Consider the following 27,755-nt stretch of genomic DNA (forward strand, 5'->3'; position numbering starts at 1 on the left):
GGCAGTGAATATTACTGTAAAGTCATCTTTCCCCATTTGTGAGGGCATAACTGAAGGGTAAATTCGTACATGTGAATTTATTGGGACAAGAGAAAAGTTTTTAAATTTTAAGAGAGATTAAAATTGTGAAAGAGATTAAAATTGTGAAAGTTTATCCTTTTGAGTGCCAATTTGCCCACACCATGGCTAATGTGGTATTATTACACTTAAGGAAAAATGTGTTAGTCTTCATTTGTCTTCATTTTTAATGTTGACCTTAAAAAAATGTTTAAAAGCCATTTATATTTTTTATGAACCACTTGTTCATGTTTTTGGCCAATTTTTATGAGGTGGTATTTGTATTTACTATTGTTTTTGAAGAGCCCTTTATTGGATAGATTGCAGGGTTTTTTTTTTCGTCATTTGTCATTTGCTTTTCAGCTTCTTCCTAGGAAGAATTTAAATTTTTTCAGGTAGTTGAATGTGTTAGGTTTTTTTCTTTATGGATTTCTTTTTATATCTTGTTAGAAACAAATGTATGCTATTCACATAACTAGAAAATAACGTGCATTTTTCTTGTTAATAGGACCTGTGTAAGAGCTGTTGTTATATATGGGGGAACCCAGTTGGGGCATTCAATTCGACAAATAGTACAAGGCTGTAATATATTATGTGCTACTCCTGGGAGACTGATGGATATCATAGGTAAAGAAAAGGTAGGCCCTAGATAGGTAATAAAATTGTGGATTGATTAATAATTTTTTTTGAATGGGAAAGGGAAAGAATGATGCAAAGAGATAGGGGTTTATTAGAGCACCATATATGTTAGGCCCCCATAAGATTCTCTGAATGCATTCTTTTTTTAAAGATTTATTTATTTATTTTAGAGAGAGCGTGAGCATGGGGTGGAAGGGGTAGAGGGAGAGGGAAAGACAGTCTTAAGCAGACTCTACGCTGAGCACAGGGCTCAGTCTCACAATTCTGAAATCATAACCTGAGCCAAAACCAAGAGTTGGACACTTAACTGACTGTGCCACCCAGGAGTGCATTTTTTGAATGCGGTCTTACGTAATTAGTAAAATAATTCCAAGAGTAGATAAATAGTATTTCCTAGTTTGTATTTGAGAAGACAATGAAATTATGTAATTTATTTAAAATCCCTCACTTAGCTCTAGTGATAGAGCTAGGGTTAGAATCTGGATCTGACTCAAGTCTGTATCCCATATTCCACTACACCGGGAGAAATGGAGTAAATGCTTCTATCTAGTTTCATGTAAGTCGTGATGACATCTTTTCTTCCTGAAAGAAAGCCTGGTTATTAGCATTTGTCTCTTTAAGCACAGGGATGATTGTTAAATTTCTGAATCTTTAAAAAGACATTTAGGTTTATGTACTTATTTTAGGTATTCACATAACACATCACATCAGTAAATCAGTGCTTTAAGTTCACTTTGATGAACCTCATTTGCTTTTTTTAGACTCTTCTCTGAAGGAATTACTCAAAACATGGTCTTTCTTTATAAAGGTAGTTTTCTTTGGATACTTATTCAGACTATCCAGAGAAATCCACCTTGATTTCTCACTAAACCACTTACATGGTTGTACCAAATTCATTTGTTTTCCTTGAAAATGTCTGCTTCTCCTTATAGTAAGTAATAAGTATTCATGCAAAGGTGACAGAAGTTTCTCAGTTGTTCCCAAGTGATTAGAGAATGGCAGATTTATTAAGAGTTTAAAGTGTTAGAGCTAAATTTAACACTTATAAGACATTTGAATATGTCATGCTGTTAGGAAATTTTTCCTTACATTAAAAAGTCTGATTTTATCAGATAATAAGATCTAATCTGTGTAGTCCAATATGGTAGTCAGTAGTCACATGTGGCTGTACAAATTTAAAAATGATATAAAAAATTCCGTTCTTTAGGCATAGTAGCTGTGGTTCAACTACTTAATATAGCTATATGTGGCTAGTGGCTAACATGTTAGTAAAGATCAAGAATTGTTCATCAATATTTAAACAGTACTAGTGTTATCTAAGCATAACAATTCTCATTATTTTATGCATTGATTTCTAATCTTCATGCTTAAGAATTAATTAGTAGTTGGAATTGTGAGGAGCATTTTAGTTTAATATATTGATTAATATTCATTTTCTACTCTAACTCTTGAAAATATTCTTAAAGATTGGTCTCAAACAAGTCAAATATTTAGTTTTGGATGAAGCTGATCGCATGCTGGATATGGGTTTTGGACCAGAAATGAAGAAGTTAATTTCCTGCCCTGGAATGCCATCAAAGGAACAGCGTCAAACCCTTATGTTTAGTGCAACTTTTCCAGAAGAAATTCAAAGGTAACTTTTTTTTCTTCTTAAAAATAATTGTTTTGTACATAAATGCTTTTATGAAAGGAAAAGCAATGCGAATATATTATTTTTGAGGGTTTTTTTTAATGTGAAGATTTCAACATAGAAGTGGATGTATTCCTAAAAAGTTTACTGTATTTTTCATCTCATTGTTTCTTGCCTTTATCCCTGGCTTTGCATTAGGGTCACAGGACCTAGCTAGGATTTAATAAGTGCTTACTAAATGAAGTTATTTTTATATTTATGTCTTCTCTTCAAACCAGAATTATAGAGCTTGGGAAAATTGGGCCTTTCTTAGAAAATTCATGTAACCAATTGTTGACATGTATTGAATATCTTACTATATATACTATATGGCTTGGTGAATTCTGAGATTAGGAAGACACATCCCTTCTAGAATTGTGACTCTTCTTCCTGCTTGCTGCTCCCTTGGCCACAAGGCACCTGAAGTGACCAGAAAGCAGCTTTAGCTTGTAATTCAGTAAGACTCCTCCTGTTGACTCTGGCAGAACTTTTTGCTCTTTGGGAACCAAGACCTCCAAACCTGCAGAATCTATAGCTTAAGGGGAATGGGAAACACAGATTTCCTATGTGGGTCACTGGGAGTGATGGTAAAGGGGCCACTCTTGCTTTGTACTGCTTGGCTCTCAGACTGAATGCACCATATAAAGATTTCTGATTGAAAGTTACTGTGCCCTGTTGAATGATGTGCTATCTTGTAAAGAAACACTTCCAAGCTGGCCTGTGAGCTGTTCTTTAAGTGGATGTTCCACTTTCTGTCAGGCTGACAGCTTCTGAGTGTTGTGGTGAAGCGGGAGAGCTAGGTTCTTGTCTCACAGTGTCCAAGAATGAATCTCGTGGACAAAGGAGGGAGTAAAGTAATAGGGTTTTATTAAGTAAGGATACAGAGAAAGCTCTCTAGAGTGAGAGGGGTCCCAAATGGGTTGCTACTGAGGGCTTTTAGTGGCAGTCTTTTATTGAGAACTGACTGTGAAGCTTGTGTCCTTCAGATTCTTGTGTCATCTTGGTTTGAGCAAGGACTATTGATAACCCCCTTAATGACTTAATTCTTTGAGGCTTGGTCATTTTCTGTGATACACTGTAGCCACCAAAGAAGAATACTCCCTAACATCCAAGGCCAGGTGGTCTGTTTCCTTATACCTTGTTCACTCTGTTTTAGTGCTTCTGCCCGCCAGGAATAGTCTCAGAGCCTAGCCAGGGGCTCCCTATCTTTCCCTGCCTATACCTTAACCCTTTCCTTACTCAGTGGTATGATATGATCTATAGACCTTATGGTTATGGGCCTGCTCCATTACTTCTTTTGCTGTAAAGTGGGTCTCCCTGTCTGATAGAGTGTTACATGGGATCAGACACTTCACAAGTCATCTGATGGGCTGGCTATCGATTTGGTTTACTTAAGAGAGGATTTAAAAATTCTCTCTGTAAGGTTAAAAAGAGCTCTTTATTGGGGAAAATGTCTAAATAATAAAGCATTTGGTCAGTTAGGATTTCTTTCTTAGTATATAAAATAATAGTTTCTTATATTAAATGGTGTCTTAAATTTGAAAATTGGTATCTGCATTTCCCTCTTCATCTTTGGCAATTAATAGTGGGTAGGTAATTATCTACCTAAATAGCAGGTAATATTCTGTTGCCTCTCTGTTTTTTGATTCACCCTGAAATAGGAAGGTATTTGGATATTGGCCAGTCAAAATGACTAATGTGTACTCTCATCACTAGTATTTGTTGAGTGCTTTTTATGAGCCATATTTGATTATAAGTCCTGGGGATATATGGTAAACAAAATAGAAGCCCTGACCTTGAGTTGCTTACAGTCTTAAGTTACTGAAGACTCCTTGCTTGCTTCACTCTCTGCTTTCAAATGTTACAAGTTGCCCATTGCTGTGTTGGAAGTACACTTTGATCATTGCACATGTCACTAAACCATTGCAGCATCCATTTCTGTGGCTTATGTTTTTTTTCTATAACTGTCCCAGATTTATTATCTCTATCCCTAATCTCTTTCCTGAGCACCAAACTTAAGGTTTTAACTCTTTAAGGGCATCTTCTTCAGGGCGCCTTGGTGGCTCAGTTGGTTAAGTGTCTGCCTTCGGATTAGGTCATGATCTCAGGGTCCTGGGATCCAGCTCCACATTGGGCTCCCTGCTCGGCTCAGCAGGGAATCTGCTACTCCCTCTCCCTCTATCCCTGCTCCCTGCTCATGCTCTCTCTCTCAAATAAATAAAATCTTTAAAAAAAAGAATATTTTCTGCTTAGATTAATTACTAGTAACTAATGTCCATTATATCCAAAATGGAAGCTGTTCTTCAATACCCTCTTTCCTATCCAGTTTTCCTTATTGGCAGCATGGTCTTTCTAAGCCAAAATCCTTTGAATCCTGTTGATTCCTCCCTCATATTGCTTTAACTTTCTCCCTTCAAAAATACTCATTTTAGTAGTTATCTCTAGAATATTTCAAATCTGTTAGTTTCTTCTCTGTTTCCTACCTTAATTTAAGTCCTTTTCACTTTTCCTTCTACTCATTTGTTAGTGGCTTTCTAACCTGTTTCCCCGGACTCTAATCTCAATTTTGTGTTAGTAATGATTCCAAAGTAAAGTCTGGGCTTTTTTAGACATTTATTCAGAATAAACCCTCCCAGGTCTTCCCATCTCCAGAAACTAACCATTTTCAAACTCGACACATGTTGTAATCTTTGCTTCCCCTCCTACTTTATTACTTGGAATCATGTATTTCTTGTCTGTTAAAACTATTTCCTATTGGCTGAGCAGGCCAAATTCTGTCTCTCCTCATTATCTGTTCTTGTTTCTTCTTTCTCTTTGCTCAGAATGCTTTTCCCTAATCACCACTGTTCTACTTTCTTGCTTGTTGCTGCTTAGATCCAGCTTCATACTGGGAAGCTCTTCCAAATACACATCATTTCATCTGTTTCCTGCCATTGTATTTGTGAAACTGTTTTAAACACTTTGCACATTTTTGGGAATATAGGAAGTGTTCAGTAGATGTGAATTATTAAAACTAGAATATTATATTAAAATATATTAAATATTAAAATGCTTAATGTGATTATACAAATATTAAAATGTTAAATACTTAAAATATAGTAATTATTTATTATATAACTATGTTTATCTTGCTGATGTGAGCATCTCAGTGGCAGAGAACATCATATCCATTCTTGTACTCCCAGTACCTTGCACCATGTGTGCCTGACACAGACACTCACTAAATGTTTTAGTGAATGAAAAGGATGATGGATAATAAAGAATTCCAGATGATTTTGAAATTTGTGGTTGGGAGGGTGCTTGACTCTAGAAGGAGGGATATCAAAAAGAAGCTTTTCTTTTTCTTTTATTGTAAGAGCAGGTAAGGAGAAAGAAGCAGCAGTGATTTATTAAAGTTCTGGAAATGCTGAGTTTGAACTATTTTCATGATATTTTAGGAGGCAGCTAGAAAGTAAGGGACTGCTAACTGGGAGAAAGGAGGACTGACGATAGATATGGACCTTCTCCTTAATCCTAGAACACTCAGCTCTTTGGCAGTTCCCTTTCTCTCCTTCCCTGTGTTTCTGGATGATCTAAAGCAGACCTTATTAATTGTGTGCTGTCAGTGAGTTATGTGTGTGTCAACATGCTGATACCCTCAACCTGTGGGGTGAGCCCCAGCCCCTAGGCCCTTCACCTCTTGTCTGATTTTTTTTGCTCAGTTGTACTTTATAAATAATATCATTTTTATATGTGTTATGGCATGAAAAGCACTGACCTAAGATCTGGTTTGCTCATAATTGTTCAAAGTATAGTAATTTAACAAATAATGTTATCAGAAAATAACTCCTAGCAATAATATACGTAAAAGCATTTGTGAAGAACAGAATTATTGCCCTAGGCTTGCATTTCAGCTTTTAACAAAAAGTCCTGTTTGTTGTAGTCTGATATTTAAGCATAATTTTTATTATAACAACATTTTATATAGTTTTACATGGCCACCACATCCACTTGAAATTATTGTATCCATAATTTCACACAAATTTTTTCACTAACAGTTGTTGAGTATTTAACAAAATCTTAACATTTGATACTGATCTTTGGAATTAGTCCTTGGATGACATAAGTTATTTACCTAATTTAGTTGTTACAATCCAATATTGAAGTAACACTTGCAGAAATTCAGTGCATATTACGAGTATTAATGGAAGAGGATAAGTTAAGGAATAATCTTTTGTCTTTTAAGGTTGGCTGGGGAGTTTTTAAAGTCGAATTATTTGTTTGTTGCTGTTGGACAAGTGGGTGGAGCATGTAGAGATGTTCAGCAGACCATTCTCCAAGTTGGCCAGTACTCCAAAAGAGAAAAACTTGTTGAGATTCTACGAAACATAGGTATCTTACGTTGATATAATTATTTTTTCTCATGATTTTGATTTTTAAAAAATGACTAATTTTTAAAAATTACTCTAAAAATTGTTGGCATGAGCTTTTAAATAAGTGGGTTTTTATTGCTTTTTCTCTGAAGCTTTCTTTAAAAGGTTTTATGATTCAATTTCCTGTGTAAATTATGTAGCAGTATAGTCCTTTCTTCATAAAGATTAAAAATAGGAAGGATTTGAGACTTAAACAGCATTTGACTAAAAACTATTCCAGTAGAAATATATGTATATTTTGTTTTAAGAAGTAAAAAGGCCTACTAACATATCTTTACATCAAACTGTGTTTACTCCACCAAAAGTGAATTCTTTGTTTTTAGTTCCCAGTTTTTGCTTACCAAGACTTCCCATAATCATAGATTCAGAGAATTTTAGAGCTGACGGGGACTTTAAAGATCTAGTTCTGTTTCTTCACAATACTGATGAGAAATTTCTCACCCCCCCCCAAAAAAAACCCCACTGATTTTTATAGAAGGTCGTATTTCTTTGTTTGATTGAGATAGACTTAGTTTGTGCCTGGAAATAGAACTTTTCAATATCACCAGCTAAGTGTACTTACATGCTGTACATTCCCCCTTCCCTCCTTCATTTTAGTAATTGTTTCAATTTGAATGTCACTGTTGGGATGGGGGAATGAGAAGAGAGGGCAGGACACCATCTAATTTCCATCAATGAGGGGGGAAAAAAGGAAGTTGATTTAGAAAGCACTTTTATTTATTTATTATCTTTAAAGATTTATTTATTTGACAGCACAAGCAGGGGGAGAGGCAGAGGGAGAAGCAGACTCCCCACTGAGCAGGGAGCCCGATGCAGGGCTTGATCCCAGGAACCTGGGATCATGACCTGAGCTGAAGGCAGATGCCCAACTGACTGAGCCACCCAGGCACCCCTCGAAAGCACTTTTATAGGCTTGTAGTCTTCAGTTTTTGCTGAGCCTTATTAAAAAAAAAAAAAAACTTTTTAAAACCAAATATTCATCTTGAGTTTGAGGAATATTATTGGTTTGCTTCATCTGATGTTTCATAATATACTGCATATATGGCCTATAAAATTAAAATAATGACTTCTATGGGCCACATACTGTTCTCATTGTTTTACATGTGTTAACTCATTGAATTCTCAAAACAACTTTCTGAGGTAGGTTTTGCTACCCACATTTTAACATTGAGGACACTGAAATACAGAGAGGTCAAGTGACTTGCCTGGTATTAATTGAAGTTCCATATGTGGAAGAGATGATCAGTATGTAGTTTTGTTGAAGTTAGAGCACATTTCTAGTGTAATAACCTTAAGATATTTTTATCTGTGAATTGGTGAAATAAAGATTATTTTAAGAATAATCCTAATGAGAATTTTTCAGAAGTGCTGTTTTGCCTTTGAGAAACCTTTGAGGTCAGTGTATGAGCACTATCGGTATACTTCTGTATTATTTAAACTGTTAAATGTTTTGTACCTTAGAGTTCATTGTTCTTGCAATTTATGTATGTGTGTATGAGTGTATGTATGTATATTTTAAAAAATCTGCATGGAATTCAGTATATCCTCAAATTTTATATATTTTGTTAATATAATCTTTTTTTCTACTCTTAAATCTTCTAGCCTATCCTCTGCACCTTTAAAATGTATAGGTATCATTATTTTATAGTAGTATAACCAACTGCCTTTTTCATAAATTAATTTTAATTGAACATGTATCAAAGATTTTATTGAGCTAGTTAATAGGAGAACTAGTAAGATGTTACAGCCAGTTCGAAGAATTCAAAGAACACATGTATGTGGAGGCTATTAGAAAGGCTCAAATAAATTTACACATAAGTGTGAAATTGGTCAATATCCACAAAGCAATAATCAGCTGCTCCTGAGGAGAAAACTTCATTTATATTTTTATAGATAAGAATCACTTGCATTGCTATCAGTTGCAATAGAGGTATAATAGAAAAAAAGAGTAAAAGACGCATAACCATGAAACGTGTTCCAGACAGTAATTTTTTTTGCTTATTTCAAAGTCTTTCACAGTTTTTCCTGACAGCCTATATCCTCTCATGATCACAACAATCTCAGAGATTATTCTTGGCCACAAGAAAGGTTGGTCTCATGTTTGGCTTATTTGCATAGATGCAGCAAGATTGTTAATTAACAGCATAGGCCTCTTTGAGTTTGCTTTGCAAATCTAGAGCCAGACAATACTGCGTAATTACTAAGATCACAAAATTAACTTCTTTCTGAAAGTTTGTGTAAGAAATCTGACATTGACCTTTTAAAAGCCTCTATAGGCTTTTCTTAGATAGGAAACTAAGTCTGGGAAACTCTCAGTCAAATTACATCTGTAATACCTAGAAATTTGTGTGAGCTCCTATCTTCTAAAGGTCCCCGTGTCCCCATGATATTTCATGTAATTATTCCATTACATCTGTTGGCAATATGCCTTCATGATTCTTTCTGCTTCTGAACTAGTTCTAGAAATTCTCCTTGTCCAGTGATATGGTCTAAAAGTCATTAAAGCAGTGTCAGCATAGAACCTTCTACCCAAGACTATTCTTTTGAAATATTGATAGTTTGAAGTGCCTGATACAGGTTTTTTGTTGTTTTTTTTTTTTCTACAAGGCTTGGAGAGTCTGTCCTTTGTTGAAGATAACAAACTGTGCTATCTAGCTTACAGCACAGTATTTGGGAAAGCATCAAAAGAAAACAAGACTTAATGATCATGGTTAATTTGTTACTGATAATTGTTAAATATAGAAGATTTGATGAGAGGGTTCATAATAAAAAATGCTAATAAGGAAGTGTGGTTGTTTCTGTGGCGTGCAAAATAAAGGTAATATGTTATTTTAGAATATTTGGCATGCCAAAGAAATTTTAGGGGAAATGTTTAAATAAAATGAATTTAAATAAAAATGACTAAGTCTGAAAGATTTAACTGACTTATAACTGTAGGAATCAGTTGCCATTTTGATTTTTCTGCTTGGTTAATAGATCTGAGACTTAATGAAATACCACCTCTGAGCCTTTTTTTCTTGCAGATCTCTTATCTCAGTTAATGTTAGTTCCATTTTTCCGGTTGTTCAGGCACAAAGTCTTGGAGTCATCCTTCATTTCTTTCTCTAACTGCATATATCTTATCTGTTAGCAAAATAATTTTGGTTCTACCATCAAAATAATTTTGGTTTTACCATCAAAATATATTAGCTCCTCAGATAAAACAAAGATCAGATCTTATCACTTCTTTGCTCAAAACCCAGTGGCTTCCCTTCTCAAAAGAAGTTCTTTCAGGGGCGCCTGGGTGGCTCAGTCGTTAGAGTCTGCCTTCAGCTCAGGTCATGATCTCAGGGTCCTGGAATCGAGCCCCGCATCAGGTTCCCTGCTCAGCAGGAAGCCTGCTTCTCCCTCTCCCACTCCCCCTGCTTGTGTTCCCTATCTCTCTGTGTATCTCTCTGTCAAATAAATGAATAAAATCTTTAAAAAAATTTCTTTCAGTGGCCTTCAAGACACTATGTGACTTAACCGCCATTACCTCTCTGTCTTCATGTTCTGCTGCTCTCATGCTCATCCAACTCCAGCCAGATTGTTCATTACTGTTCCTTACATGCACCAGGCACACTTCTGCTTCATGGCCTTTGTACTTGCCTCTTTTCTGTTTGTTTGTTTGTTTTTCTTTTTAGCACATCAGGAACACCCATAACTCAGAGTGTTTATATTTGTCCTTCCCTGTGCCTTTTACCGTGCTTCCCCAATTATTTCAGTTCACTATATTGTTTTATTTCTACTCAGATGTCATCTAATTAGGGTACATCTGAAGTAACCCTCTTGAGACTCTTTATCCTTGTGGGTTTTTTATTTCCTTTTTAGGACTTAATGCATAATTTTTATTATGTGCCTCTTCACAATGAAAGCAGGGGCTTTATTTTATTGCAGTATTTCCAACACCTAGAATAGTGACTGGCGTTTCTTAGGCACTGTTTGTTGAATAAATGAAGCCAACTAATAGGAGATGGGGGAGAGATTATGAACAGTAATACAGTTTTCTTTCCATTACTATAAATTATCCTCTTCCCTCTCTAACATAGGGAAATATGTGAAAAAAATCTCTGGCCTATGCTTGAATTTCTACCCATTAAGTACTTTTAGCTAACCAATAAGTATTTTTGACTCATTAAGACCCTAGGATAAAGTTTATTAATTTTCTTGATATATGATACTTTGGGAATAAAGAGGTTTGACTTAAGAGAGAATGTTGGAACATGGAATATTGTAGAATTTGTCAACCCTGGGTTGGATGCCTTATAAATACCTAGGGCAATCAAGGCAGAATGAATGATTGAATTATCTTGGGAGGTAAGGAGCAAAGGCATTTATTTAACTAGAGAGGGAAATAAAGGTCCTGAAATGAACTGCTAAGAGTTGGCAGGTAGATATCATTTATTTTGCCCTGAATCTCTACCTTGGTGTTGGACTGGGAGGGCAGTGGGTAAGCTAATTTTTTTTTTTTTTTGGGTCCCTAAAGTAGAAAAATAGTCCTTGATTCTTTAACTTTGACATTCATTCATTCGGGAAATATTTGAGTTTCTATTACCTATCAGGCCTGGTCTTGGTCTTGGGAATACAGTGGTGGATGAGACCATTTCCTACTAACACCTCTCTGCCTTTTTTTCCTTTCCCTAATTTTGTAGTTGGAATATTAATTACTGTTACATTGTCTTATAGGTGATGAAAGAACTATGGTTTTTGTTGAGACTAAGAAAAAAGCAGATTTTATTGCTACTTTTCTTTGTCAAGAAAAAATATCAACAACAAGTATTCATGGGTGAGTAGATTAATATGATTTCAAAGTAGGGAGGTGACACTTGTATTTGCCATCAGTTAAGAAACATCAGTGTGTATAACTAACATCACATAATCCTAGGATTAGGATTCAGAGTTTTCAAGATCTAAACTGTTATTTTCATTTTAAGTTTTTATAACAACTAGGTGATGGGATTAAAGGTCTGTCTTAGACTCCTCATCATGAGGAATGGTAACTTCTCAAGAGAGCTTGCTTAAGGTTCTCTGTTCCTTAGGTCTAAGTTTTCCTTCAGAATCCAACCTTTCTCTTGCTTGACATTTTTTTATTGAATTGCATAAAAATGTCATTAACACAACTTTATTGGCACTTTACTAGTGGATCTAAAATATTAATCCATGAATGTACAGAAATCTGAGATTATAATTTAAAAAAACTTTTTTGATATTCTAATCAAATAGTCATATATTATTTGTCAAGACTAGAAAGAGATTGTTAATAGGTGAGATTTGATGTTTGTCATACTTAAGTTTGTGTTTTAGCTCTCTGTACTACCTGTTACCTTCTGTGTGCAAATGAGGATAACTGTTCCACCCTCAAAATATTATTCTGAGAATTAAATGAAATTATGGCTTGAAAAGAATGAGTATAATACCTGGTATGTAAGAAGTAGATAGTAATACTAAATGCTGCTATTTTTACTATTATTAAAAATATATATATGTTGAACTTTAATGGTTCACTGTAATAATTTTCTTAAGCGCTGTCTTAACACATGCTTGCTTTTATTTTTAGTGACCGAGAACAGAGAGAGAGAGAGCAAGCTCTTGGAGATTTTCGCTGTGGAAAGTGCCCAGTTCTTGTTGCTACTTCAGTAGCTGCCAGGGGGCTGGATATTGAAAATGTTCAACATGTTATCAATTTTGATCTTCCTTCTACCATTGATGAATATGTTCATCGAATTGGACGTACTGGTCGTTGTGGGAATACTGGCCGAGCTATTTCCTTTTTTGATCCTGAATCAGATAGCCATTTGGCACAGCCTTTAGTGAAAGTACTGTCAGATGTAAGTTTTAAATGTTTAAAACTGAATGGATAGTATTCTTACCTTATCATTGAAAGTAGACATTAAGGGGCACCTGGGTGGCTCAGTCGTTAAGCGTCTGCCTTCGGCTCAGGTCATGATCCCAGGGTCCTGGGATCGAGCCCCACATCAGGCTCCCTGCTCAGCAGGAAGCCTGCTTCTCCCTCTCCCACTACCCCTGCTTGTGTTCCTCTCTCACAATCTTTCTCTGTCAAATAAATAAATAAAATCTTAAAAAAGTAGACATTAAATATATATGTATATTTAGGATAAGTATACTGTTCCAATCTTTGAGACTTGATGCATGTTGTATATGAAATTAATGTGTTTTTTAAAGGCTCAACAGGATGTTCCTGCATGGTTGGAAGAAATTGCCTTTAGTACATATGTTCCTGGCTTCAGTGGTAATGCAAGAGGAAATGTGTTTGCATCAGTTGATACTAGAAAGGTTAGTTGAGGGGAAAAATTCTGAACTTGGCTTCCAGGAAATTACTCTTTGTGAATGTTGTGGTTAATAATGTGAAGTAACTATAATAATTCAGTAATTATCTGAACCATTTCTTTCACATCTAGGAGATTAATATTTCTTAAAATTTTATGTATGTATATATTTTTGGTCTTAAAAATGAGGGATTAACAATGTTTATGCTCAAACATCCTCCTTTCCCAAATTTGCTGGCATTTAAAATTGTAATTTGGATTCTTTTGAACCTTCTATAAGAATTCTTTGTTTTTAGAATTCTGATGGTATTATTAAGTAAGACAAAATACTAGAGGTAATGATTTGCATGTCTTTTTTGATATGTCATTTTATAAGCAGCACCACTTTTATTCAGAAACGAGCATACTAATCATTAATATTTTTGCTTATTTATTGAAGTATAGAGCTTTCACTTTTTCCATTTGCCAAATACTGGTTTAAGAAAGCTTTTTCTTAAAATATTTTGTGCAATTTAGACTTCCCAGGTTGATAATGGGCCTTTTATTTTTCTCAAATGGATTAAATTTAGTTTAAAAAGTTTTTTATTATATATTTGGGGAATACATGGTGGGTGAGTCCCCTTTCTGAGTCTGGGCAATGTAACTTTAGAGATGTAAAATTAAATGTTATTTTCTTTCTTTCTTTTTAAAGAATTACCAGGGCAAGAGCACTTTGAACACAGCAGGGTTTTCTTCTTCACAAGCTCCCAGTCCAGTAGACGATGAGTCATGGGATTAAAGCTAAAACATCCTTCAAGTTTGTGGTATAGTTTTGATGCAGAGAATAAAATAGTTTTGATTTTTGAGTTTTTAACAGAAGTGTGAAACCTGACATTCTTGTATCTTCTGTCCTTCTGTTCTTACTCCCACCCTTAAAAAATATTCTTACTGACTAGTTATGTGAAATGCTAAAAATTACAACATTGCAGTTGCTGATACAAATGGTGTTAACTGGAAAGATTAAAGCATTCTAAATGTCTTGCTTATTTCTACTGTATTCTTCAGGGGTTTTAGACATGTTTCATGTCTAAATGCTTAATCTTAGTGTGGTGTTTATTGATCCTATAACAAGCAGTAGGATTTATGATAAACTTTTGTTTAGAAATTACTGAGTCTCGTTTTTTGCTTAAAAGGAGCCTTTAAAGCAATAGTATGTCACTGAAACATGGTAACATGATTTTCATGTAGCAGACGGTGAAAGACATAAGCCTTTTAAGGTGATTTTGGTTTTAGATCATTAGATATGTGATGAAAATGGTTAAATGCAATGTGAGCTCTGTACTCAATGACATAACAAATGTTTGTTTTTATTCTATACAGACTTTCCTTGAAAATAAAGGTTGAAACATGTTTCCCCCTTTGTTTTCCAAGAGCACTTTTAATTTTTCTTTGTTGGCATATCATAGTTCTCCTATATTTTGAAATTTTGAGTCTTGTAAAACCAATGAAGTGAACAAGGTATTACATAAATATACATAAATAAAACATTAGATATTTATGTATAATAGACATTAATACACAGATGTAATGGTAAAAATCATTCTTCAAACTCATACTCTGTCAACAAAACACAATGCTGTTCACTCTTGCCATAATTAATATTTTGATATTTTAAGATTAATGAGAGAATTGTTGATTAACATAACAATAAAAGAAAGAAAAGTTCTCCCCCCCAAAAAAAGATTAATGAGAGAATCCTTTTTTCATTTACTAGTATATATCTTACATTCTAGACATACTAAGTTTAAGAAGTACTTCTTAATAAATCATTAAATAAATGAACCAGAATATTAAGACATGAAACAAGTGAGATGTAAATATTAGACAAAAAATGGTCAATTATTAATGTTATTGTTAACTTAAGAAATGCAAAGCAATCTATCCCCAACGTATATCTTGTTACATGAATTTGGTTAATAAATGAGGCATCACATATGAAAAGAGAAGGTCTGTTCAACAGATGTTGTTAGGACTAGATGCCTGCCCCATGCCATATTCAAAATCTGTTCCACATGTATTATTAAAAATTAAAACTACAAAAAATACAGTTAAATATGAAACCTTTGAATTGGGGATGAGAGTTGACTTAATTTCAAAGGTCAGAAATCATGAAACAACAGATTTGAGCACAAAAGGATTAGTTGCTTATATAAAGAGTAAACAACAGACAAGGAAAAATATTACTGTGACTACAATGGATTATCAATGTGTAGTTCTTTATATATGGATATGTAGGAATACCAGTAGAAAAATGGAACAAAGAACGGACAACTCAAAAAAGGAAAGTTCAAGTAATGAAAATATGGGAAATATTTAACTTGTATTCTGTAATGTCATTTCGGGGAAAGGTTAAATGAAGGAAAGTGTTTGGGTCGTTACTTGCAAAATACCTGTGTGTCTTAATTTTCTCCTCCATTTTGTTTTGTTTATGAAGAGAATTTATAGGCCATTTGTCTCCCCCCTCTCCCATTTCTTTAAAGAGTTTTTTGGCCTAATTGCTTTTAGAAATTTTTTGAATTTGCATGATTTGTAAAATTACCATAATGGCATTACTGAATCAAATGTAAAAAGGGAAAGAATATTGTACCTAGTTCCACTATCATTACAAACCAACTATAAATGTTCCTATGTTCACTTACTTTCTGCATTTCTAGGTATGCATTTGAATGATTTCTTTAAAAAATATCAAAATAAGGTATGATTAGAAATAATAGAAATTAGAAAAATCAGGTACAAGTATGATTAGAAAATAAAATGCCACAGAAGAGTTTATAATAGGAAACAGTATTCTCCTGCATCTCCCTTTCTTAATTGCTATTTCACATCCCATATTCAGCAGGCTTTCATGATTTCTGGTAGTTGGTATTGTGTGTTTTATTTTTGTCTCAACAAATTTAGATTTCTCTTGGCTTTCCCTATAATAGGTAAAGATTTAACTTAAGTCACTCTCACTTTCTTGGTAGCTTTAATAGAGTAAGAGATATACTTTATGAGGTAATGATAAAGGCTCCCTTTCTCTTTTTTATGGCTCTTACCCTGTATCATCTGTAAATTGTACATTTACATTTCCAGAGTTAAAATGTCCACTCTATTCTATAACCATAAAGTCTCTCTTCTTTTATTTATGGGTTGATTCTAAATTGGAAATCAGTAGGTAGGTTTTACATTATATAAATATTGTTTGATGAATGGACCAATTAACACAGTCTGATTTCCTTTCTTTTACTTATTTTTCCAATTTTATGATCTGTGTTTCCAGGGAGAATTACAAATGTCAGGGTGAAGTGAAAATTGATCAAAACCATTCCACATACCAGCTTGCTTTAAACTTGCATCATACTCATTTTGAGCAATTTGTCTATCCTATAGTTTGTATTTTTTTTTTCTAGGAGAGGAAACATGCTCTTTCCACCTTATTACCTTTCTAGGTTCAATGTTATTGTATTGATCCCAAAAGATACTGATGTTTTTAAATTTTATGAGTGGGCTTTCAAATTCAGGCTAGTACTTGGTATTTTAGCAGACCGTTCTTTTCTGGTCCTGGAAATGTTTTGTATTGTTTCTTTGATAATTTTTCTGAAGTTTTCTTCATTCTCTCTATTTCTCATATCTTTCATGTTTTTTTTTTTTTCATCTTTTTGCTTATGTTCTGGTAGAATTTTTACTATTTTTCAACCCTGTGATTTTTTTTTTTTTAGCAATTACTATTTCCAAGGGCTGTCTTCATTTCTTCTCTTATTCAGTGTTGCTATTTAATAGTGAATTTTTTGCTTCACTTAGGAATTTAACCTAAATATAATTTTTCTTACATTAAGCATTTATTTTTCTGCTGCTTGACATCAGAAATCTTAAGTCTTTATCAATTTATAAAGTTGTATGTCTCTTGAATGCTGGCTTTACTCATGTTCAGCAATCTGTACCTTCCCCCTGGAGCCCCTGTAGTCTGAGTGCTCTTCTAATATGAAAAGGCCTGCTTTCAAGAGAAGGCATAGGTTGAGATGTGAGTAATAAAGCTTAGCTTCCTTTACTAAAGGCTTCTGCATTTTTAATGAGCCAAAGGCTCTGGCCTAAGCCAAAGCAGGAAGCTCAAAATGTGGAATATAAAGCATCATGTGAAGGTTGGGAATAATGGTGATGTAGTAGCAAATAAAGTTGAGGCGAGGTCCTGATTCCACTTAAGGTAGATTTACCGAGGTATTCCATCTGTCCTTAGGTTCTTGGAGGGGAGGAGTTAGGGTTTTTCTGATTTTTTTAGCATGGATAACATCTCTATGTAGAGCAGCAGCCCTGGTCAGAAGTTTTCCCTTACCGCCCTTCCCAGGACTTTACACTTACCCAGTTTGCACAGTTATGTCTTTATTGATCCTCTGGTTTGGGAGAAAGCAGCTTTTCATTTTGTTTGATTTGTGTGCTCTTCAAAGATTTTTAAATGTGTTGAAACTAGGGTACCTCTCTAAGTCTTTAATTTCTGAGGGCTCTTTCTCAGTCACTCGCCAGCGTGCGGCTGTCATCTATGGCTGGCAGACGCTGCTTACGCTCAGTGTCGGCTTGATTCCCCCGTCGCGCCCCAAGCCGAACTGCGTGCTTAGTACCTCTTTGGTAAAAATTCGTCCACTGTGGAACCGCATTGTGTCCTGAGGCCCTGGCAGTGAGGAAAGGCGCTCTCTTCCGACGATCAGGCCAGGAGAGAGCTGAGCCTCGGCAGTCAGACGGCTCTGGGATGGCTGTGGCCACCGTGAAGCCGCCGGTGCTGGAAAGCAGCTTCTGCCTGGTTCCGGCTCGTGGAGGCTGTTCCCAGGGGCGGCCCCAACCGGTGGGCCTTCCGCTCTCCTGGACCTGGCAGAGCTCACTCCGAGGCGAAACCGAAGCCGGGAAATGACAGCAGGCGAGGGCGTGGGGCGCAGGGAGCCTTCGGGGCGGAGCGGGAGGTTGGCCTGAGGGGATCCAGGGTGCTGAACGGTTGCGGAGGGGTGGGTGCCTGGGCGACGGGTGTGCCGGTCGGTGTTGGGCTGGCCCTGTGGCTTTCCCTGGACTCTCTCATTAGCATTCCTAAACTTTTTCGATCACATAAATTACAGAGCCCACTTGTACATTAGGTTTCAGGGATCTTATCAGCCTCTGTCAAATCAATTCATAGACCCACGCAAAGGGTCCGGAACCACAGATGAAGACTCCTACTCTAGAGACAGATGTGGTAGTGCCATGAGGCACTCAGGTGAGAAGAGCACGGGGGAACAACAGGGTGGTGTGCTGGGACACTTACGCTGGAAATTGAAGTGAGCTAATGATATGTCCTCAAGTTTGTGGGCTGGTGGTTCAGGTAAATCTGTTAACCCTTTAAATGATTCATTAATTGTTTTGCTGTAATTTAAGGGATGATTGGCAAATTGTCAAAGTAGAGTATTGGAATTTGCTTTTCCTGTGGGGGAATTTTCAGTGTGAGAATCCACCAAAGGATTTTTTTTTTTTTTTTTGGTCTCCATTAGTTAGTGTTTTTATGGATTTGGAGTCTAATGGGTTTGTGGGATTCCTTTTCACTATTCAGGAACAAAAACTAATTTTCTTCTGAATATATGAACTTACTAATTATCCCAAAGTCTTTGATATGTCTATTTTAATTTGATTTTTGTCTTAGTTTTAGGAGGGGGGTTACCATGTGGGGGATTAAAACATTCTCAACAGAAATCCAAACACTTTATTTAAAAACTTCTATGTAGGAGAAGCTCCTATATAACAAGGTGGGCATGATGCTTTATAATAAATAGTTGGAGTAAACTTAACATTGGCTTTATTTGTTGACTTGTCTAACACAGTGATCTGCTTTAGGCCTTGGTTTTCTTATATATAAAAAGAAGACAATAACTGGATTTTTCTTCCTGCTCATCTCCAGCCAATGAAGAAGTCACATAATGCATGCAGTTACAATAAAGTATTTTTTAAGAGAGGCAGCCTTGTATAAAAACGCAGAGTATCATAGCTAAATGTTGGTGCACTTGTATTTTAATGTTCAAGTCTTAGTCTAGTATTGCACTAGCTGCTTTGTCAGTGTTAAATGGATAGTTGAGAAACAAGTCAGATCACATTTGCAGCTCTAGTGGTTGAATCTCTATTACAAATACCACACAGGCATGAATGATGCTTGTTAATTGACCATTTTGGCATCTTACTGTGTACCTCATCTGTTAATTTTTTCAATCATTCCTAATATGTTCACCACTGGAGATTTATTATGATCATTCACACATGGTAATCAGCCAGTGTGTTCTTGCCAGGTAAATGCAGTGCAGGTTCTGACAGTTTCATCTTAATATATTTGTTCTTCTGAATTATCTTACTGTGTTACCAGTCATCTGGGTTTGTAGAAAATTTAGTTGCAGTAATTCATTCCAATTCTGTAAATATAAGTACAGTGCCACAAAGTTAATACCAGCATTTGACATAGAATGTAGTATCAAAATAAGTATAGTTTATCATAGTGTGGATATTAGGAATAAACTATATAGAGAGTGATGCTAATCACTAATTTGAACTAAATGATAACAGAAGCTTGTAGTTTTCTCCTCTGTGTATAATGTGGTAGGAAAATGAACACTACTGTAGTGAAAAGACTCAAGTTGACCTAAGTTTGAACCCCAGCTCAACTTCTTACTAATAATTGTGTGCTCTGGGACAAGTTAACTGTGTAATTTCTTTATTTGAAATAAAATTTACATATAATAAAATGCACAAATCTTAAGTGTATGGCTTAAATTTTCACCTGTGTATACTTCTAACCAACACCCAAATCAAGATAATGTAACACTTGTATCACCTTCTTGCCCCTTTCCAGTCAAATCCCTACCTGGAGGTAATTACTATTCTGATTTTTATTAAGACAATTAGATTTACCTGTTCTTGAACTCTATATAAATGGAATCATAGAGTATGCCCTCTTTTGTGTCTGGCTTTTGGCTAACATAAAATCTGTTAAATTTATCCATGTTGTGTTTTGTTTGTCAGTAGTTTATTCACTTTTTTTATTGTGTAGTATTCTGTCATATGAATATGTTACAAATTGTTTTTCCAATTTCTTGTTGATGGGCACTTGGGTTGTTTTCAGTTTTTTATGAATAAAGCTCCTATGAATATTTTGTACAAGTCTTTTGGTGAACATAGCACTCAGTTCTCCTAGGGCTGGAGTTGCTGGGTCAAAAGGTAGGTTTAGGTTTAACTTTATTAGAAATAGCCAAAGAGTTTTCCAAAGTGGTTGTACCATTTAACATAGCCACCAGTGTTTTGAGAATATTTAATTTGCTCAACATCCTCACCATGACTTGGTACTTCCAGTATTATTAATTCTAGTCATTTACTGTGGTTGTAATTTATATTTACCTGGTGATTAATGATGTTGAGTGCCTTTTCATATGCCTGTTGGACATTTTTGTCTTTCTACACCTGTTTACATATTTACCTAGTCAAATTGTGTAAACTGTACACCTTGAGTGGGAAAAGGGAGTGAGAAAAAATGGAATCAAGAGATGGGGTGCTATCTTGCTGCTCAGTGGTGACACCAAGTGCTGTAAAAATTGTCCTTAAACTTAGGGTTACTGATTATATCTATTAGGGTGACACTAGCTGCTGTTAAAAACCCTAAGACTTCAGTGACTTAAGAGAGAATTTTTTTTTTTTTTTTTTTGCCCGCCATGAATGTCCAAGGAGGGAATTCCTGGTAGGTAGGTGGCCTTTCAAATATTTATTTAGGATTCTAGGCTTGTTCCATCATGTAGCTTTGTAATCTTTGATACATGGCTTCCAAGGTCTTTATGCTTCTCTTCATCAAGCCAGAGAAGGGAAGAGTTGGGGCAGGGGAGGGAGGACATGGGCATATATGGAAGATTTTGATGAGTTAGGCAAGGAAATGGCATATACGTCTCTTTTCATCATATTCCAGTGTTGGGAACACAGACGAATCTAACTGTAAGGGAGGCTGGAAAAAGTAGCCTTATCTGTGTGCCCGGGAAGTTGGGAATTGGCCAGCAGTCTCTACCAATAGTGATGAAATGGTATGTTTTTAGGAATAGTCAATGGATTTCTGTATTAAACCGAGTCAGGACAAAGACTGAACTTCTTTGTTAGCTTCAAATAGCAATGAATCTGTATAAATTGTTAAGCAAGACACTTCCCATTCTTTTTGTGTAGCCTGACAATGCTGTAGGAGTTGGAGAGTGACTATTAGAAGTACAGATAATGATAATGAGTCCATTCTGTGATAGCTAAAATGCTTTGCTGAAATCTCTTTTCCATTATAATTTTATTTATTTAATATCTGATATTTATAAAATTAATTTAGAATAAGGTAACTACTTTGTCTTTTATTAATATTTCAGGACTTTGTGATTTTAAAACTTAAAGTGATGTAAGAAGTTTTTAGTGGCTTGTTAGAAAATGACTTCTGATACTGTCCATGGGGAATTGCAAAGCTGTTTCTTTAACACCTTTCCCTAAAGTTTCTAAGATACTCCTAATATGTTAGAGTTGCTGAGTCATTCAACTTTTTAAAAAATTGTTATATTCTGAACCAGTAAGAGATGGATTACCTTGAATTCTCTAAACCCTGGGTCAACAATTAAGAGTCCAGTGCACATCATTGTTAGAGGGAGGAGGGAAAAGAAAACAAGGGAAGAAAGAAGAAAGGGAACAAAGAAAATGAGCATGAGTTGAGGTCCATGCAGTAGAGCTTCCTAAGTAGCCCTGTTTGTTTAAGGTTTCTATGGGCAGTGTTGCTCTAGGATAGTGCTGTACTTCAGAAATACAATGTGAGCCATATATGTAATCAATACATCCCAAATATTTCTGCATATAATCAATATAAAAATTAATGAGATATTTTACATTTTTTGGTACTAAATCTTTGAAATCAACTGCACATTTTATAATTAGCTCACATCTCATTTTGGATGTGGTTTTCATTGGAAATACTTCAATAGTATTTAATCTTTATAAAATATACACAATCTATATTGTGATTCACATATCCAATATAGGTTCACATACCCAAGTTGTTCCAAACAGACTTAAAAGTTTTCCGATAGCTGAAGCAAGTCTCACTTTTAAAATTTAAATTTAGGTTAATAAAAATTTATATTCTCAGTTGCACTGGCCACGTTTGAAGTGTTCCATAGCTACATGTGTGGGCCACTGGCTTCTGTATCCATAGTGCAGCTCTAGAGTCTAGACTGAGTTTGAACTCTAAGCTCTAGGAAAGCATGTCCTTCTCTCTGTCATTGAGAAAGTACTCAGATATTTGTGGTTTGAAAATATCATCAACATATTTTCAAGTAATGAAAATATGGAGTTGAAAGTGAGGCATAATAAATAAGCTAATTTAAGCTGGGGGGAAGCCAGGCTTCTTTTCCAAAACTTAATTATTCCTAATTAGTTTTCAGAGTGCAGCTATTTAGACCAGAGTGGCTTTACCTTATTGGAAGATGCCTCTTTCCAACCTTATGGCTGGTAACTGGTCAAATTACGTATTAATTGCCACATGGTGGATTAGCTAAACAACTGTGGGGGAAAATATTCAAGATGCCCTTTCTGTAATCCACTAGTTTGGATTTGGGGTATACAAATCAAAGGATAATGAATGTAGTGAAAACAAGGTTGAAAATATGAAAAATAATCAAACATTCCATTTCATGTCACTCTGAAGAGGAAAATACTTTGTTGTTAGAGGGGCATACACCTCTAATTTACAAAAAAATAAAGAAAAAATCTAACTTGGAAAATGTTCTGCAGTGTTAGAAAAGAACTCTTTATATTCTTTAAAAATGGGGATATTGTACTCTAATATACATTTGTTTTGTCCACTAATTACCCAAATTGTACTAGTTCAGTGTTCTACCAAAGATGCATTTCTTCCATAAAGCCTTCCTTGACTACCATAGTTCAGGGGCTACCTTCTTTCCTTGAATTCTTTTCTCATGAGAATCAAATATTTTGTCATCCAAATACATAACTACAGTGTTGTGAACTGTTTCCATTTGATCAATAAATTTTGTCACGTCTAGCACATCCAACTCAGTGTTTTAATAAGTACCAGTTGCTCAACATTTTCTTGAGTCCCCAGAAAATGAGAACAATCCAAAAGTTCTGGCTGATAAACCATCTTAGGAACCTCTGACTGTTCCCATGCTTTGTGTTCAAATTCCTTTACTGCATTCTACTCGACTGATGGCACAAACTCAGCTGAGCTCCCATGTGCTGGAGTACTGGATGAAATAAGCCAAAATGAAAGTGACAGTCAAGCTTTTAATCACTTACTGTAATTGTATACACAGGAGTCTAAACCAGAGAAAGACTCCCCTGTTCCACTTATCCCTGTGAAATGGCCCATTGGTTGAGGGTCAGTTGCAACAGCACGAATATGGAGTATTGTCTCACTGTTGAGTGAGCCACAAACAAAAGGTTTCTGCAGATTTATGGACTAGGGAAGAGGAAAAAGGGAGGGCTAGGAGTGAAAATGCATTAAGTCAGAGTGAAGGAAAGTGTTTTCCAGTTTTCCCCCATAAGGAGACCTCCAAATAGAGTCACCTGGGCCTGCGTCCTTCATTGCAACAACGTTCAGAGATTGAAGTGCACTGGCTCTACACCAAATCTGATGTGGCAAGGACAGCTTTCTCCTATGAGGCCTGCCAGGTAAAGCCTTTGTAATGGCCTATGTTCAGTCCTGAAATTTCAGAGATTTTTTTTTTCTTTTTGGCCAGAAGCTGGACTCTTCAAGTATGAAATCACTTCTCTTCTAAAGACTTGAAACTACTTTCATCTATTGCAGGATGTACATTTTTCCTATGTTTGAGTATCTTTGATATCAGGATATCAAAGGTAGTAACAGTCATGATCTAACAGTAACAAAGGTAGCCAGGTAACAGTTGTGATCTAATTGTGTGAAACCTTCCATTGACACCTTTGGGTAAAATCAAAAGTACCAGCATCAAAAAGTCTTCGATTTCAGTGTCTTTTCCCCAATGTATATTCTTGCCTCCTATATTGTAGAATGATTGTGTAAGCATGGACTTATTTCTGGGCTTTCTGTTCCATTCCATTGAGCTCTATGTCTTTTTTTTGTGTCAGTACCATCCTGTTTTGATTACCACACCCCTGCAGTATATTTTGAAATCTGGGATTGTGATTCCTTCAGCTTTGTTCTTTCTCAAGATTCCTTGGGCTATTCGGGGCCTTTTGTGATTCCTTATGAATTTTAGTATTATTTGTTTTAGTTTCATGAAAAATGCTGTTGGTGTTTTGATAGGGATTACATTGAATCTGTAGATTGCTTTGGGTAATGTGGACATTTTAACAATAGTAATCCTTTCAATCCATGAGCATGGAGTATCTTTCCATTTGTTCATGTCATCTTCAATTTCTTTCATCAGTGTTTTATATTTTTCAGAGTAGAGGTCTTTCACCCCCTTGGTTAAGTTTATTCCTGGCATTTAACTCTTTCTGGTGCAGTTACAAATGGAATTGTTTGATGAGATGTAGTATCCTTTTGTATTGTCTTATCTTCATAAACTACCTATATCATGTCTTGTTGGCATTTTATGTCTTTGGCATCTCCATTTTAGACTTTCTTAGCATGTTCTGATGAGATAGATTGATGTATAGGGTATAGAAGAAGAAGAGAATATAATGGGATATTATCAAGCAGAAAGGGTAATGTCTAATTGAACTTTAATGGTTGTTACCCCATATTTAATTATGAGAGCTTCCCATAATTAAGTAAATTTTCTCAGCCACCTAAGAAGAGTAAGTTTTCTGTTATTTTTTTCTGATGAAAGGCCCTTACCCTATAAAGGTCACCAGTCTAAAAACACCTATCAAATCTTTGTTGTCTCCCCCCCCCTTATGTTTATTTACCTTTTGTAGGGATTGTTTGAAGCTCTAACTATGCCAACCTTTTCTGGAAATGACTTGAAATCTTGCTTAGTACTTTTGGGAAATGTGACATGGCTGAAAATGAAACTTGCCCCATATGGCTAGCCAATGATCCTGAAGGAGTTGTAAAGAGACTACACACATGAAAGGACATTTCACTGTATTCTGTGTCAGGACTGCTGTGAGCTGTTGCGTAAGCTTTGCCAGAGCAGAACAAATGAATTAAACCATGGAATATTCTATGAGCTTTTGTAGGATTACCTGGAGCCTTTTCCTAAAATCCAACTGCTAAAACTGTCCTGGAATAAGGTCTAGGTATAAGATTCTGATGATACCACAGTGCTACCCCCCCTTTAGTCTCATTTGTCTTCAGGGCAGTTTGGAAACCAAATCCAAATGGTAGATAGAAGCAGGAAACCAAAGAATCCTGAGGGACCACATAAGGAACGTGGTGAGCGAGGGCCCTACTGTAACAAGGAGATCAAATCCTGGGACAATGGCCCTGACAGCCTTGCCTGCCATGGACTGAGCCAGAGGCTCAGGTGTTGGAATCCCATTGGAATAAAATGGACTTTGTCTTCCTTTTTTGTTACCCCCACTTTACTTTTCCCGTGTATTTCTCTATTCTACCACTCCCCTTAGCCCTGGCTTATTCTGATATGCACCCTTGACTACTGGCCGGACCTACTTTAGAAAGAAATATCACATATAGATAGATGTAATTAATAAATTTTCTACTTTCTCTCTTGAAATTAATTACAGCTGCATAATAAATTACCCCCAAACTGAGTGGCATAAAGTCACATTATTTCACTGTTTCTGTGGGTTAGGAATTGTGTGTGGCTTAGCTAAGTCCTCTTTCTGGGTGTTTAACAAAGCTGTAGTCAAGGTGTTGGCTGGGATGTAGTCATATCAGGGCTTGACTGGGCAAAGATCTGCTACAAAGCTCGCCGAAATTACTGTTCACAAGATTTAGTTCCTCTCAGGTTGGTTGGACTGAAGGCCTGTTTCTCACAACCTCTTGATCACAGGCTTCCCTGTGAGTTCTTTGCCATGTGTGCATCTCTGTAGCACAGTCCACAACATGGCTGCTGGCTTCATCAGGGCAATCGAGAGGGAAGAGAGTGTGAGAAAGAAGTTAGAATTTAAAAACTTGATCTCAGAAGTGACATCACATCACTTGTGCTATATTCTGTTAATTAGAAGTGAGTTACTAGTTCTAACTCGAACTCCACAGAGCATTGAATAACATGTGAATAACAAAAGGCAAGATCAGTGGGAGACTTTTTAGAAGCTGTGTACCACAGAATATACATTATTACATAATGATATAAAAGTGAAAACGTGGGTATGGATGTGAATCCTGTTCTGTACTCTTGAATGTAATATCACAAATGAAAAATTTATCTTTAATCCTCCATCTATCCAATTGGAATAGTAGGAACCTTATCTCAGTCATTACTGGGGATCACTCTCACTCAACACATAAACTTAGAGTTGGCTGAGATTTTAGGTCATGAGCACCATCAAAGCCCTGGGCAGGCCCTTTGCATCAAGCTCATGGAGCCTACAAATTCTTAATCTCTCCCCAGTCTGAGGTTGGGTGGGAGCTTCCTTACTCTTACTCTCTGCTGCCCTTCTAGGCACTCCCTCGCCCTTCCTTGAGGTAACTTTTCCATTAATCTGGGCTCTCCCTAAAGACTGGAAGAGTCATGGACTTCAGGTGGACATTTCCAGTTTGTTCACATTCCTAAGTTAAAGAAATAACAGTGATCCTGGTTTCTTGTGGGAAGAAAGGAAAAATAAGAGTGGAATATTAACATCCCAAACTATCCTGTTGGACAACATATAAAGAGAAAAACTTTTTAGACACCATTTAAATATTTTTCACCAAGCTGTTCATATGGTTATCATCTTAAAATTTGTTTGATAGCTCCAATATCTGAGTCGTGTCTTAGTTTGGTTCTGCTAACTATGTCTTGACAAATATTGCTCAAATTCCAGTCATGTGTAGAGACTCAGGTAAATAGTTTTTATGCCTGGAAATAGATGTCCTTGTTCTGGCAGGCCATCAAGGTATGCGGAGTTGATTTAACTTGGCCAAATTTTGAGATGGGTCTGGGCTTCAGTGTACCGCAGGCTGCAAATTCCTTTAATTGTGGGCTGCTATTACCTTGTGCTTAGGGTGAGGTCTGGGCTGCTCTGCACAGGTCCACCACAGAGGGGTTCTCTCTCTCTCCACACGCTCTTGCCTTTCCCCCAGCAGAAGACCTTGGTTGCTGCTTGCTTGGTGCTAGGCTTGTAGCCATCTTAGCATGACCTAAGTCATCCTAGACAAGGCTTGTACTCTTAGGCCTTGGAGGTGAGGCTTTCTCAGCATTTCTGCCTTTCCTACCCTTTGTAGCCAAACTCTGCCTTAGATCTGCAGTTGGTCTTGGGCAAGAGACAGTCTCCTATTTTTTCCAGTGGTAGCAGATTTCCGGATCTTAGTGCCAGATCCTGGGCCAGAGATTCTTTCTTGCCCCTCCCCGATGAGTAGAGAGGTTTTGCTTTTACCTCCTCCCCAGTGGCCAGTGGATCTTCTCCTGTATCCTGTGTAAGAGGATTTCCTGTCCTCTTCCAGAAGCAGTGGGTTTGCACTTATTCCTCCTACAGAGGCAGCGGAGTTTTGTTTGTGCTTTGGTGGTGAGAGGGTTCTTTGTCCTCCGATACTGGTAACTG

The 27,755-nt window shown here is 36.2% G+C and overlaps 1 protein-coding gene across 5 annotated transcripts in view; it reads left to right on the forward strand.

Moving 5' to 3' along the window:
* The window catches only part of DDX4 (DEAD-box helicase 4), a 69,062-nt gene extending 55,202 nt beyond the window's left edge, over positions 1–13,860 (forward strand). For 3 of the 5 annotated variants that reach the window (XM_028119076.1, XM_028119078.1, XM_028119077.1), the window contains 7 exons: positions 566–695; positions 2,163–2,329; positions 6,591–6,736; positions 11,482–11,581; positions 12,353–12,623; positions 12,979–13,089; positions 13,783–13,860. In XM_028119076.1, coding sequence (XP_027974877.1) covers positions 566–695; positions 2,163–2,329; positions 6,591–6,736; positions 11,482–11,581; positions 12,353–12,623; positions 12,979–13,089; positions 13,783–13,860 — 1,003 coding nt within the window. Of the gene's footprint in view, positions 1–565; positions 696–2,162; positions 2,330–6,590; positions 6,737–11,481; positions 11,582–12,352; positions 12,624–12,978; positions 13,090–13,773 lie in introns of all 5 variants that reach the window. The other 2 variants (XM_088023637.1, XM_088023638.1) reach the window with 1 other exon arrangement.
* Positions 13,861–27,755: the final 13,895 nt, after the last annotated feature.

Source organism: Eumetopias jubatus, unplaced genomic scaffold, assembly GCF_037043125.1.
Source record: "Eumetopias jubatus isolate StellerSeaLion01/CBP00866 unplaced genomic scaffold, mEumJub1_p1.0 scaffold_5, whole genome shotgun sequence".
NCBI classification, from domain to species: domain Eukaryota; kingdom Metazoa; phylum Chordata; class Mammalia; order Carnivora; family Otariidae; genus Eumetopias; species Eumetopias jubatus.